This window comes from Malaya genurostris, chromosome 3 (genome assembly GCF_030247185.1).
Source record: "Malaya genurostris strain Urasoe2022 chromosome 3, Malgen_1.1, whole genome shotgun sequence".
Taxonomy (NCBI): domain Eukaryota; kingdom Metazoa; phylum Arthropoda; class Insecta; order Diptera; family Culicidae; genus Malaya; species Malaya genurostris.
Genome location: NC_080572.1, coordinates 116,387,924 through 116,402,772, shown reverse-complemented (window position 1 = coordinate 116,402,772; position 14,849 = coordinate 116,387,924). Strand labels below are relative to the sequence as shown.

Sequence of the window (14,849 nt, the reverse complement as noted above, 5' to 3'; positions counted from 1 at the left end):
TTATGATTGTTTAATAAATCCATACCATTCCAATCGATGACATTTATTTGGATGCAGTAATATCAATAAAAAAACCCTCTTCATAATCCACCTAGTTTTGTTTTCAGTGATCTATCTTATTCTTCAGACACAAATGTAGGTAGGATTTATTAGAATGAAAATTTAACGAAATATCTCCGGCGAAAACGAAAATGTGCCGTTCAGAAATTCAATGCGAGATTAAGCTCATCTGTTTAAATTTGGAATAGTTGAAAATATTATCAGTCGACCTTCATTATGCCCGGGTTGGCGCTGGTCTCACAAGACAGTTGTCGTATGCTCGAGCTCCGACCTTGAAGTATTCTTACACTTCCAAAATCATAATTGCTTATGAAATTCTACCATAGAAATTTAATGTGGATATCAGTGCGGTAAAATTTCATTTTCAATCGAATAATATAAGATGAAAATGAAATTTATGGCCGCTGACCGTCAGCATATCCCTGCTAATTCATTTGACTTTTGCTGCCATTTTCAAGTGAAGCTCCCGGAATTCATCGTCATTTGAAGTTTTGATTGCTCAGTTTCAAGTGCCAAGTAGTGTAACTCCTTCATTGCCTTCGCTCTTGGTAGTAAGCAAATTCGAACGAATAGAATTATAAATGGAAAACTGAAGGAGGAAACAATTAATTTATGTATATTCTGTGATTGATATTTCAGCAATCTGGTTTGTCTTTCATCTATTATCTTGAACCAATTGGAATGTTTACATGAACCTCATTTGAAGGCCGCTCTCACACTATTGAATGAGATATTTTGTTACTTCAAGAGATCAACTGACGGTGGTTAAACTGAGCCTCGATTGAAGAGAAACGATTGATGACTGAATGCTGCCCGTTCGGGCCGTCAGCAAACATTGTGTGTGTCAGAGAGTGAAGTTTACTGCATTCGAGAGATCGTCAATGTGTTCCACATTCAGTTTCAATTGAATTGAATGAAGTTTTACAGCACTGGTGGATATCATACGACTGAGCTATTCTTCTTCTTCCTTTCTGGTTGGCGTCACCTCACTTGAGATGACGCCGAATTGATGGCACAGCAACTAAGGCTATATTGCCAGTTAATTTTCGTTTATAGTCCAGTGGACTTTCTTTTCACTTGACTACAAGCGAAAATCTCGCTGTGTGGCTGCGTCGAATCGTCAAAGTACGGCTGAAAATCCTTTCTTTCTTGCGAAATACTCGAATTTTCCCCGGACTAACACGATGCAACGTGCTCACCCGTTGAGAGTTTCACCGGAAGTGACTGAGCTATTAGAGCATAAACTTTTAACAAGATATGGTTTGTGTAATGTCCCTCCCATGGTTGTTGCTATTGACGGTATTGCAATCATTATCAGATGCAATCAATTACAATTTAATATAAATATGTGTAACAGCTTTTAGCTTCATTATTTAATTCAATGAATAAGATATGGAACGAATTGAATAAGATGTTGATTGCATTACATTCCAACATACGGGGCTGGAGGGGTCGGTAGGGCTTAACTGAGCTCTGTTTTATGTTTCATTTTCATACTATCGGCCCTTATTACCAGTATGAGGTAGAAATTACGTGAAGTGAACGTATCCCAATTAGGTTTTGCACGAACATGACATAACCTCACAAAAATGAACAAAATGAATCAACTTTGACAGCTATCAGTGGTTTGTTTATGTGTTCATTACGTTCATTCTAATTTGAATTAGGTTTTGCACGAACATGACATAACCTCACAAAAATGAACAGAATGAACTTTTTTTGACAGTCGACGTGTACTTGTTTACAGTTTAAAAATTCATCAGAAGTTCATCGGTCGAATGTAAAAATTGCAAGTCGCCTCACACTCAACAGATTCATACATATATCGCTCCTAGATGCTAGAAACACATACAGGGCAATCTTTTTAGTTATTTACACTGTGGAATACGTTTTCAACAGACACTTTTTCGTCATTTTTTCAATTTTTAACTTGCAGTCGCAAAACAAAACAAGTACACGGCAACTGTCAAAGATGAACTTGATTCATCGGCAATTCATTTATGTCGTCATCGTGCAAAACCTAATTAGGTTTTGCACGAACGTGACATAACCTCACAAAAATGAACAGAATCAACTTTTTTGACAGTCGAGGTGTACTTGTTTACAGTTTAAAAGTTCATCAGAAGTTCATCGTTGGAATGTAAAAATTGCAAGTCGCCTCACACTCAACAGATTCATACATAAATCGCTCCTTGATGCTGGAAACACATACAGCGCAATCTTTTTAGTTATTTTCACTGTGGAATACGATTTTAACAGGCACTTTTCCGTCATTTTTCAATTTTTAACTTGCAGTCGAAAAACAAAACAAATACACCTCAACTGTCAAAGATGAACTTGATTCATCGGCAGTTCATTTGTGTCGTCATCGTGCAAAACCTAATTGGGTTTCATGCGATGACAACGGATGAACGGTAAATCAAGTTCATCTTGGTGGTTTGTGTACCATGGAATACTGTGGTGGTTTGTGTACCATGGAATACTGTGGAATGATTGGTGGTTTGTGTACCATGGAATACTGTGGAATGAGATGGAATATTGTAGAATGGAATAAAATAATAAAGACTGATCATATGAGCAAACCATGATCTGTGAGTGAAGTGTAAGAGGAAGTGCATGAAAGAACGGTAATAAAGGCCACCGTTTCAGCTCAGGACTAACGATCGACCAATAATAGAGATAAAAGTATCGTAACGGTAATTGACTTCAAGAGTAAGATGAAATTATGAGCATTTGATTCGACTGGTTTTTCGTTAGAGCTGTTAGTAGAATATTGTCACTAATAGTATTTGTTATATACTGTTATATAAACTAACGAAAAAATATTATAATTGTACAGAAGTTCTGGCTACATTGTATGTTGTATTAGCATACTCTAAATAAAGTCGCTTGATCGGAAATCGAGTTAGTTCGTTACTGACTTTCAATCTAGATGCTTCTTATTTTATCACAGTGCCTTTACACTCAATAGTTATTAAGTTTTAGTTTAGGTTTTTTATCGTGACGACACAAATGAACAAGTATTCATCCTTGACAGTTCAGCGGTACTGTTTACAAACAAGCTTAAACAAAAATCGAAGAGCACATCTAAAACAATCATCTTTACATTTTGCAATTACTCACTTTTATTTAATAATTATCAAAACCAAACCGTATTCAATCGTGAACAAATGTTTTAAAACTTTATTTAGGCGATACGGACCGTAAATGGTCTGATCCAATTTGTCAATAAACAAACAAACAAAAATTTCTGTTTACAAACAGTACTGCTGAACTGTCAAAATGTGTTCATCCAATTGAGGTTAGCAGCAGAGATGCCAGATATTTTCATAGAAAATCTGTATTGCTTTGCATAAAAAATCTGTATTTATCTGTATTCACTAAAGGAAGGAAATTTCGGGAAAAAAATGATGTTTAAAGATGTTATTCCATTAGATTATTGTTATAGAATGGCAGATGCAAGGAGCATTCTTTTATATCGTAAGTCCTTGCCGCACTGACAAGAACATTCAACGACGAAATTTAATTGTTTTTGGTATCAACCACAATTGAATTGTAAATCCATATACTTTTTTCGTTTGAAAATGATGACTTGGAATTCAAACGCCTTATTACGCAACGTCAAATCAGATCATACAACTTTTCAGTCTGACAATAAAGTTTCATGACGCTGCACGAAAAAATTTTCATTTTAATATGGGCAATCAAACACGCTCAGACGGAAAAGTTTCATTATTTCTTTCTTACTTTTTGTGGTATCTGTATAAATCTGTATTTAGTTTGAGAAATCTGTATAAAATCTGTACTCTGTATTAAATCTGTATGCGCATGTAAAAATCTGTATAATACAGATAAATCTGTATAAATGGCATCTCTGGTTAGCAGTGACGGTAAAAAACCTAATATCGGCGGTAGATACCGACGCTACTAACACATTCTTGATGAGTGGTAAGCGAAAATAGTGTAAAGGTGCAATATAGTGGTTTCGTTCTTTTAATATGGAACACATTTTTGTTTTCTATATAGGGGTGCAAATTAGAAACTCAAGAAAAATACACGTAGGAATGTGGTCAGCTTTTGAACAATTACAGCTCAGTCAATGTTGTATCAATTATTAACATTATGTCACCATTTGATTGGAAATATTTCTACGTATTGATTTGAATGTTCATAGCCATGTATTTTTAATTGTATATCATTGAAATGTTGATTAATAGCTAGCACTGTCCTATTTTGTCTGCAAAAAATCCCCGGCATCGATTGATAATGAGAAAAAGTTTATCGCTTCAACCGAAATCGCAGAATGGTAGTAATGGTAAAGAAACGCTATTAATATAACTGCTTGCATACAAAACTTGAACACAAGCTAAGCGAATAGAAGCTTAAATATCGATATCCGTATCGCAAGCATATACAAACATATAATTGCATACATTTGGGCTATTGATGTAATTTCGTCGGCTACAAAACAAATACAAATCACAACAAATAGAGTCTATATTCTGGGTTCGCGTGCTCGGTGTTGGTTCCTAATAAAGATCCATCTGAGCAGACTCTCGTGCACTTGCGGATTCAAAAGTGTGACGATTAATTGAAAATGTCGATTATTAGAAATTTTGGTTGCCTTTTCCACATCAATGGCTTGAACAACCTCATGGGGCTGATCCTTGCAGTTTTTTGTTTAAAAGTTTTGCGAGCACATTTTTTCTTAGTGAATTTCGTCATTTTGTTTTTGCATGCGTGGTGTAGTGCTTAAAACAATAAAATATTTTATACGACAATAGAATCTTTGATTTATTGAAACAATTGAGTGCGTGTTTCAGCCGCATTCTATAATTCTTTTCTTTTATTCCCTAAAGTGTCGAAATTAAAATACAACCGGCGGAGGTTGAGACGATCCGGCTAAGGTCGAGGTAATATAACGCAGGAATTCCGACGGAGGTTGAAGCAAAGCAGCGACAATTACAATTCGACAACGGTCGAGGTGGTTTTCGGCATTTTTATTATCTGGAAAATTATTGGCGGGTGAGCTTAAAGGCAATCGGTGAGTCGTTTTTTTTTACATTAAAAATCGTTTAACCATATCAGTACAGAACAGTTGATATAGTGCCATTTTCTTTTTAACAAATTTAAAGATGGCTAATATGGTTACGACTATAGAGCCGTACCGCAAGGGTACATTCTTCTCCGATTGGGAGGAGAGGCTCGGGTATTATTTTATTATGAATAACGTTAAGAACGATTCATTTTGTGTTGTGGGTGTGTTCGGAGGTGACCGATAATGAATATAACACGACCCAAACATTAAAACTGACTTTATTAATAGACGCACAGTTAGAGGTAAAAACGCGTGTTACTAATTCTACTACATATTACATTCTGCTTCTGACACATAGACCGGATGCTGGTCGGTGCATCAACTGAGTGACACTCGGGCTGCCACCAGTGAGCACAGCAATTACTATTGGGTTGTAGGGATGGTCACGTCTCCAACATCTCCCCTTCTAATATAGCCGATAGGGATCGAACCATTGCGGAGCTCTTCGTACACGCGAAGAGCGGCGAGGAACCTGTACAGCTGAGTCGGCTTCATTAGCAGACTGAAATTCTGATGTTGAACTTGGCGTTGTCGAAGATGACGAAGACGATGCTGACAACGAAGACTCCGATGACAAGGTGGGCCTTCTCAACAAGGTATTTGGTGCTGACGACTGTCTTGAACTAGAGCAGCTTGGAATGGGTGCTACTGGTGTTGAGTGTGCTAATGGATCTGGTGTGCAACGAGCCGGAAGGTTCCAAGCATCGAGTAGAATGCTGAGAGGAAGTTTCGTTCTATCCGTCAATGCTGGTACTCTGCGACTCTCTGAATCAGCACGATCTCGAAGCTGGTTAACGTGGGACCGAATAAGCTTACCATTCTCGAGCTGAACGTTTAACATTGCACGACCTACACGTTCCAAAACTGTTCCTGAAACCCAGTGCCATTGGTTCTTGACGAATACTTTTGCATACACCGTATCCTTAACGATGAATTGTCGCTTTAAGGGATGAATTTCACTCGATTGTTCCAAATGTACACGATCGGATGGTGGACGGAGCAGATCCAAACTAGTACGAATCGGACGACCGAACAAAACTTCTGCTGGTGATTTGCCGTCTGTAGAAGAAAAACAAGGTGTACTCCGGTAAGTCTGAAGAAATGTACTAAGAGCATCACACATTGTCGCTCTCCCCTCCTTAATCTTTTTAATCGATCGTTTAAACGTATCCACGAATCGCTCGGCTTGACCGTTCGATTGAGGGTGGAATGGTGCTGTTGTAAGATGCTCGATGCCGTTGTTCGTACAGTACGATTGAAACTCTGCACTGGTGAACTGGGATCCATTATCACTCACCAGTGTCTCTGGCATTCCCAAGCGAGCGAACAGATCTCTGAGGATTTTCACTGTGGCGGCTGTAGTGATACTTCTCGTCTGCACAATTTCAGGCCATTTCGAGAAAGAGTCTACGACAGCCAGGTAGTATTCCCCGTCGATCGGTCCAGCATAATCAAGGTGAACGCGCTGCCACGGTTTTGTTGATTTAGGCCATGACAACGGCGCTGACTTCGGCGGTGTTTTCGCAGCCATCGCACATTGACGGCAGGATTTGACGAAATCAACAATGTCGCTGTCGAGAGCCAATAAACATAAGACCTGGCAATCGCCTTCATTCGCTGAATTCCAGGGTGGCCACGATGAAGTTGATGAAGACTACGCTTGCGATAGGGCGATGGTATAACCAGTCGATCGCCGAATAGTATGCAGCCTTGTACCGTGGTAAGAGATTCACGTCGAGCATAAAACCGTTTGAGCTCTGCATCGGTAACGGTCTTAGGCCACCCATCAAGGAGGTAACGATAAACTGCCTTGGTAATAGGATCGGACTGTGTAGACTGTTGTACGATCCTAAAACTTAAAGGAAGAATGGTTAATGCATCTTGTGTAACTGACCTTAAGTCATTTTCCAGAGAGACCGAAGCAATCACATAATCTTCCTCAGGCCTGACGTGCTGGCTGATCAGACGGGAAAGTATGTCAGCATTGCCGAATTTCGCTGTCGGAACGTGCTCGATGGTGAACTCATGAAGCAACAGCGTAAGAGCCCAACGTTGTAATCGGTTCGATGTGTAAACAGGAATCCCTTTCCTTGAACCGAAGATTCTCAGCAACGGCTCGTGATCTGTCTGAAGATGAAAGCGACGACCAAACAGCATTTTATGAAACTTGGTCACCGCAAAAATTATCGCAAGTCCTTCACGATCGGGCTGACTGTAGTTTTTCTCTGCCGCTGTTGATGCTCTGGAAGCGTGGTATACAACTTTGAGAGTGCCGTCCGGAAATTTGTGTGACAAAGTAGCACCAACACCAACAGACGACGCATCTGCCGACACCACTATATCAAGTGCAGGGTTGTAGTGTGTCAACAGTAGGTCAGATTTCAGTAACTCCTTAAATTTGTTGAATGCCGCCTGGCATTCTGCTGTCCACTTGTACTTCGCATCCGCTTTGAGCAGCTCATCAAGAGGATACCGCAGACAGCGCATACGAGGAACAAATTTTCCGTAGTAATTAATTGCTCCTAGGAAGGATTGAACACCAGATACATCAGTGGGCGGTGGCATTTCGTTAATGGCTTGAACTTTTGCTGGATCCGGGCGAAGGCCATTGCGGTCAAGCAGATGACCTACATATTTGATTTGAGACTGAGCGAAGATGCACTTTTCCACTCGGATGGTAAATCCAAACTCGCTGATTCTTTGAAACACTGCGCGAAGGTTTTCCCAGTGTGTCTCAGTAGTGACACCACCAACGACGACGTCATCCAAATAACCACACGTATGAGGAAGACCTGCCAGCATTGTATCGATAAGTTGCTGGAAAGCTCCCGGTGCTGTTTTGACTCCCGGTGGCAGACGATTGTACCGGTAGAGTCCACGATGGGTGTTGATGGTTAATAAATCACGACTACTTTCGTCAACCTCTACTTGCAGGAACGCATCCGACAGGTCGATTCGGCTAAATACAGTACAATTAGCCAACTTGTTGAAAATCTCCTCCAATAGCGGTAACGGATACTGATGCGGTTGCAGTGGATTGTTGAGACCTGTAGAGTAATCTTCGCAAATGCGAATGGACCCGTTCGTTTTTCTGACAACGACGATGGGTGCTGCCCAGTCCGAAAAGTCTACCGGTGTGATGATTTTTGCTCGTTCCAGTCGGTCAAGTTCGTTGTCAACCGTGCTGTGTACTGCATAAGCCACTGGACGTTTCGGACGAAAAACTGGAGTTGCATCTGGTTTCCGTTCCAATTTCACTTTTGTTTTCGTGCACAACCCTAACTCGTTTCTAAATACACTCGGGTATGCCGCTTTGAGTGACTGCAAAGTGATAGCAGGAACACTGACGTTATTGCAGTACATGCTAATGGGTAATGAAAAGAGACCGAATGCTTCCATCAAATCGATTCCGAAAAGATAAAGCGGATTTTCGACCACGTAAACTGACAGTGATGTCGTTCACCGTTGAAAGACACTAGACTGCTAAACTTAAACAAAAACTGCAATCGGTCGCCTGACGCTGTTGAGGCTAGCTCATTTACTGGTGCAGTGGGTGGTTTACCTATTTTCTCCCACAAGCGTTTCGATACGATGCTAACGTCAGACCCCGTGTCCAACTGTAGACGCACCTTCACACCGTTCAGTACAATTTTAACAAAACGGCGCTTTTGATCGACGGTATTTATACGGAGATTTACGGTTTTTGTATTTAACGATCCTGGGTGCTTTCTGTTTCGGCTGGTCTTGAAATTTCGCTTGGCAGAGGAACAATATCCCTCGCGATGTCCGATGTTGCCGCAGTCCTTGCATTTGTGGCTCCGATGAGTGCAGTCTCGAACGAAGTGCATTCCCCCGCAGTACCAGCAGGGTGTAGAGGGAATATTTTTGTCTGGTCCGGCTGTCTCCACTGGTGGCTTATGTTGACGTTTTGAAAACTGCTGTTTTCGCTTGATGAAATTCACTGATGACGTTGATGCTGATGACTCGATCATTGCCGTGTCCCGCTTCAGGCACAACAATCGCTGACAATCTTCTGAAAGATGCTGTAGTGTGACGTCATCACGTTCTTCGATTTTCGCCAGCAGCCGCGTTCGTATTTCGCCGTCTCCCTCTGACTTTAGTCCGCAAACAAACATTAAGCATTTAAACTGCTCTTCGGACAGCTTGCTCAGCTCGAATTCAACACAAGTCTTGTTGATTCGACAAGCGTACGTAACATAATCATCGGTCGGTTGTTTGGTTACCTGTAGACACCGATACCGTTTACTGATCACAGACTCAGCAGCGCCGAAAAGTGTTTTCAGCTTTTCCACTGTATCGCTGAATTTGTAATCTTTTGGCGATTTCGGCAAGATGTAACTCACGTAACGTTCGTGTTCTGCTGATCCTAGTTTCCGCATGAGCAAGCGGACTTTCGCTTCATCGTCCAACCGTGCGGCATCTTGCTCGAACAAATCGTCGTATCTGCCATACCATGCAGCGAAGGTTATGTTTCCGTCCGGATCGTAGCGAAACTCTTTGATGTTGTTTGCTAGCGAGTCGAGAATCATTTCAGGGTTTGGAGGGACCTGAACATTGATCGATGATATGACACTCCGGAAGAAATCTTGCTGCTGCTGCATTAGCTGTTGCTGCTGCTGCTGCATGAATAACTGCTGCTGCTGCATAAGCTGCTGAAAGAGCTGGTAGGTGGTTTCTGTAGAAGATGAGCTGCTATTCGCTGATTGTTGCGATGATGGTGGACCGTTGAAAAATGGAGCTGAATGACGCAGATGGTTTTGCTGCATTCCCGGGTGCTGTGGACCGCAAGGTAAGCCGGTTCCCGGTTACTGATGCTCCGGATTGCGGTTAGATTCCGCCATGCTTCTCGTTTCCTCGTGGGTGATAAAGATTAGCTTCTGATCGCCAATTTAACTTAAATCCTCGTCGCCACTGTTGTGGGTGTGTTCGGAGGTGACCGATAATGAATATAACACGACCCAAACATTAAAACTGACTTTATTAATAGACGCACAGTTAGAGGTAAAAACGCGTGTTACTAATTCTACTACATATTACATTCTGCTTCTGACACATAGACCGGATGCTGGTCGGTGCATCAACTGAGTGACAGTTGGGCTGCCACTAGTGAGCCCAGCAATTACTATTGGGTTGTAGGGATGGTCACGTCTCCAACATTTTGTTACACTGAGTGGTCCCGAATTGGTGGTTTAACGCATAGGGCGCTGGTCTTACAAGCCAGTTGTCGTATGTTCGAGCCCCGACCTGGAAGGATTCTTAGTGTCAGTAGAATCCATAGTACTAGCCATGCAATGATTCTGTACACTAAGAATCGGCTGCGAAGTCTGTTGAAACAGAAAGGCCAAATTCTACCAAAGGAATGTAATGCCAAGACTTTACTTTGAGTGGTCCAATAATTTTTTCGGAACTTAAATTAATATTTCCGAACGGTAAATTGGTGGAAGCACCATATGATGAAATTGTGGCAAAACTGAAATTGAGATTTGACAAAGTTGAGTCGGATTTGATTCAGCGCTTGAATTTCCATTTGCGTGTACAACAGTAAGACGAAACCGTAGAAATTTTATATTAGCAATAAAATTACAAGCAGTATTCTGTACTTTTGGAGACCATAAACATACTGCTATTCGAGATAGGGTAGTTGCTGGTTTGAGAGACAAAGCTTTCCAGCAAAGACTCCTTAATGAGGGCAATCTCAAACTCGAGTCAGCAGAAAAAAATTATAGCAACGTGGGTGATCGCGTGTTCGAACTCTAGTGTTCTTGATGCTGCAAATGGCGAATTACTAAACAGGACGACTATTGTGGATAATCTTACTAACAGTCCGGCTATAAACGTGCTACACAGATTTTCAAACGCGACTAGACAGCAAAAAGAGCAGAATCCTAGAGAAGGTAGCGATGCCTGATCTCATCAGACTTTGTGTAATATTTGGAAATAATCGTGACAATAAATTACGAAGTTACATTGATAACATATTTAACTTTTTTAGCGATGTTGGAAAGTAACCATTTATTTTTCTCAACGTTGTTCATCTAGACTATTTTTGACTGTGTTGGTAATTTTCACCCGAAATCAAATGGCGGCCGACAAGAAGTAAGTAAATATCGTAACAAAACATTCGAATCTATTCGATTTTATACTGCATTGGACGAGGAGAAGAAGGTACAATTCTGTTTTTAATTTTAGCAATATGTACTAAATCTGTATCCTGCATGAAATTCGCATGGACGTATACAAATCAATACATTACAAATAATTCTGTATGAATGGCAACTCTGTTGGTAAATGAAAAAGATAAACACAGTCTAGATGACAGACTAGATGTTAACGTGGGTAACGTGGCGCCATCATGTCATATGCGAGAACTGTTCCAAGTAATGGAATATTCGAAATGACCGTTAAAATGATTAAACAATCCAACTAGAGTGTCCTGTCTGTCAGTCTGTGTGCATGTTTCTTCTATTTCAGATGTAAATAATCCTTGTGTAATTGAATGTAAAATTGAAAATAAATTTATAAATATGGAAATAGATTGTGATTAGGCATCGGTGTCAGTAATGAGTTAAATTTTATGAACAACTTAAGTAAATTTAGTGAACAGTTAATGGTGGTTAATGGGTCAAAGCTAAAAATTGTGGGGGAGAAACTAATGTTTCGATTGAACTGAAGGGTTTTATAAAAATGCTTCTTTCGAAAGTGGAAGTTGACAGGTTGCTTATTGGCCGTTCTCAAAAAAAAAAAAAAAAACGCGTGATATGTTGAATGTGATGCCGTGCGATGGCGTTACTGAACATATGAGGCATTTGGTGGACAATCAGAGCGCTCAGAGTATGGTAAAAAAACAATCGAGCATTTGAAATCGAGTAAAGTCTTAATTTACTTCATCGTAGTGATGATATTCTGATCGATAATTTGTGGGAAAGTGTGGTAAAGGGTATTGAATAAACAATAAGTTAGTAATATCCAAATTTTTGTTAGCCATTATTCTTTATTGTTTTGATCTTTGCAGAAGGATGCTGACCACAGTTACATGACATCATAAGCGTCCCTTACACGATCATTAAAAGTGTCATTACTAAGTAATGCACTTCTGCTCAAACGCTCGTTATTATTGCATTAATGTATATCATTACTTTTTAACATTACACGTTCATTATTAATGATGAGTATTTCTAACTACTCCAGCACGGAGCTTGTAACCAGAATAACTTTTCCTCAGCAATTAAAGAATATTAACAATATTCTTTATCTTCTTTCAGCTGAAAATAAATTTGATTTGCCATTGAAACGTTAAGGTTAATGAAACATTAATAATTTAAATCTATACTTTGCCATTTGCAGAATTTTTTTTCACGAAAAGAAATGATGAAGAAGAAATAATGTTGGTAATGATGGAAAATCCGGAATTCCATCATTACTCGTGTCATTACTCAGTTCGTAGACCTTACACGATCATTAAAAGTGTCATTACTTTTTAGTAATGACACTTTTAATGATCGTGTAGGGGCCGCTATTGAGGTTTCTATGCCCGATGAAAAATTAACGGCGGCCCTAGTGAAAAATGGGAGGCCAATACGTTTCCTGATGAAAACAAAACAATATGTAAAAGCGATTCACGCGTAGCATCAGGCGACTATCACCGGCATGGAACGGTCACGGAACAACAACATTAATTGTAAGCAATTCATATGGAGGGGCACTACGTCAAGTTCACGGAACATATTAACGTCGGGTACGTGTGCAATATTCGGCTAAAAAAATTAATAAATTAATCTTTACGTCGACGAAAGTTGAATGATCGTCTGAATCGTGTTCAAGGCATGCGTTTCCTGATGAAAACAAACCAATCTCGTTTGCATTTGTGATTGTAAGTGAGCTGTCAGAAAGCCTAATAGGAGCGGGTTGGTTTTTTGGCTTAATCACAGATTTTTGAAAAGATAACCTGGCATCCTTGGTGTGTATATGCAACAGAGAAGCCAGATCTGCAGATTTGTCTGTAAATCGGCAGATTTCGTACATAGTGCTGCAGATATTTTTTTGTACAGACTCTAGTAGACTTTTGAAAATCGAGGTTTTCGCAGACTTTCATCAAAATTTACAGATTTTTATAGAGAAATGCCTGCCAGCAAGACATACTTGCAAATTTTTTTTCGGATATACAGACATTTGCAACCCTGTCTAAAGATTTTTAAAATTTTTACCTGGCATCTCTGATATGCAATTAGAAATTATTGTTTTGAAATTTAGTGATACTGGTTATACTAAACGCCGAAGTTGCTACCAACATTGAATTTTAAGTAGGTTCATTGATCCGAAAAAGGAATGGCCATTGAATACGATAGCACACACTTGTTGGAGCAGTTCGAAAATATTTGTCGGTTCTGTTTGTCACAGAACAATTGTATCCGGATACTTGAGAACGGAAGAATTCATGATGTTTTGTCGAAAGCTACAGATATAATCATTTCAAAGGTAAAACTAATACTTCAAAACATACATGATTTAATAATGTTTTTCTAAGGTGGACGAAAACGATGGTTTGCCTAACAATATATGTCAACTATGTTTGAAGAGCGTAGTTGACTTCGCTGAATTTGAATCCCGCTGCTTAACGACATACGATATATTGCAACAAGTTATGGAACTGCGAGCAGATGATAACAATGATGAGAATGTAATAGAGGAAGCTTCGATATCTGATAATATGACTATGGAAAACCAGGCAATTGACTGCAATATTCAAAGCAAAGATTTCGCTGAGAACAGCACAAAACACAGTAAAATTGACGATTTTAGCGTATGTAATGAACTATTCATTAACATAGGCAAAATCGAGTCTACTCAGGAAACACTTCGAAAGGGAAAATGTTGTCCCATATGTGGAAAGTTTGTGTCACAGTTGAGCAAACATCTACCAACTCATTCTGATGTGAAACGCTACACTTGTGCGCATTGTTCCAAACAATTCACTCATGATACGACTCTTAGAAAGCATATTCGTTCAATTCATCTCAAAATAAAGTTATATAACTGCGAGCATTGTTCGGAATCTTTTACTGATCGCAGTTCGCAACGTTATCATGTGTTAGCAAAACATAAAGCAACCAGAAATTACATTTGTACACTATGCAATAAATCTTATTATACTTCGACGGGACTACATCAACACAACAGTCTAAATCATGAACAGCGTAAATTTAAGTGTGATTTATGTGGAAAAATGTTTGCTATGAAGTTTGTTTTACAGGTTTGAACCTTTTTGTAGTATATTTACTTATTCTCTTTTTGCAGATATCACTTAAAAGAGCACGAACAAACACATTCAGATGCGAGACCTTACAGATGCACACTCTGCGAAAGATCGTTCAAACGAGTGAAAAATTTGAATGAGCATATGTCTATACATACGAGTAAATAACGCTTTATTGATTGAAATTGTAAAATTATTGGAAAATAATTTAATCACAGAAGCTCGAGATCCAAAAATCTGTGTAAAATGTTCATTACGTCTTGAGTAACAAAAGTAAACACCGAGTTTTTCATTGCATTTTGTAAGAATTGTTCAAATACACGCACTACCCGAACACCGTTTCTCATTTAAATATAGATTCACTAAAAAAACTATCAATGCGTTTGACGTATGCATAAATTGAATAAACCTAGATTT

At 39.4% G+C, this 14,849-nt stretch overlaps 1 protein-coding gene and 1 long non-coding RNA gene across 3 annotated transcripts; both read left to right on the top strand.

Annotated features, from left to right (window-relative positions):
* Positions 1-4,035: 4,035 nt before the first annotated feature.
* Positions 4,036-12,395, top strand: LOC131437935 (uncharacterized). 2 transcript variants are annotated; one of them, XR_009230848.1, is made up of 4 exons: positions 4,036-4,375; positions 4,920-5,104; positions 11,219-11,275; positions 11,369-12,395. It is a non-coding gene; the product is annotated as an uncharacterized LOC131437935 (long non-coding RNA). The 2 variants fall into 2 exon arrangements; XR_009230847.1 differs by having other exon boundaries at positions 11,219-12,395.
* Positions 12,396-12,691: 296 nt separating this feature from the next.
* Positions 12,692-14,729, top strand: LOC131436999 (zinc finger protein 595-like). Its single transcript, XM_058606021.1, has 3 exons — positions 12,692-13,654; positions 13,704-14,416; positions 14,474-14,729. Exons 1-3 carry the CDS (start codon positions 13,505-13,507, stop codon positions 14,598-14,600), a joined length of 990 nt encoding a protein of 329 aa, XP_058462004.1. The 5' UTR covers positions 12,692-13,504; the 3' UTR covers positions 14,601-14,729.
* The last annotated feature ends 120 nt before the right edge of the window (positions 14,730-14,849 follow it).

Excerpts from the sequence above, each read along its gene's own strand:
- LOC131436999 (XM_058606021.1), top strand. The coding sequence starts at position 13,505 with ATGGCCATTGAATACGATAGCACACACTTGTTGGAGCAGTTCGAAAAT. Across the intron at positions 13,655-13,703 it reads CAGATATAATCATTTCAAAG|GTGGACGAAAACGATGGTTT; the intron begins GTAAAACTAATA and ends TGTTTTTCTAAG. Across the intron at positions 14,417-14,473 it reads GGAAAAATGTTTGCTATGAA|ATATCACTTAAAAGAGCACG; the intron begins GTTTGTTTTACA and ends CTCTTTTTGCAG.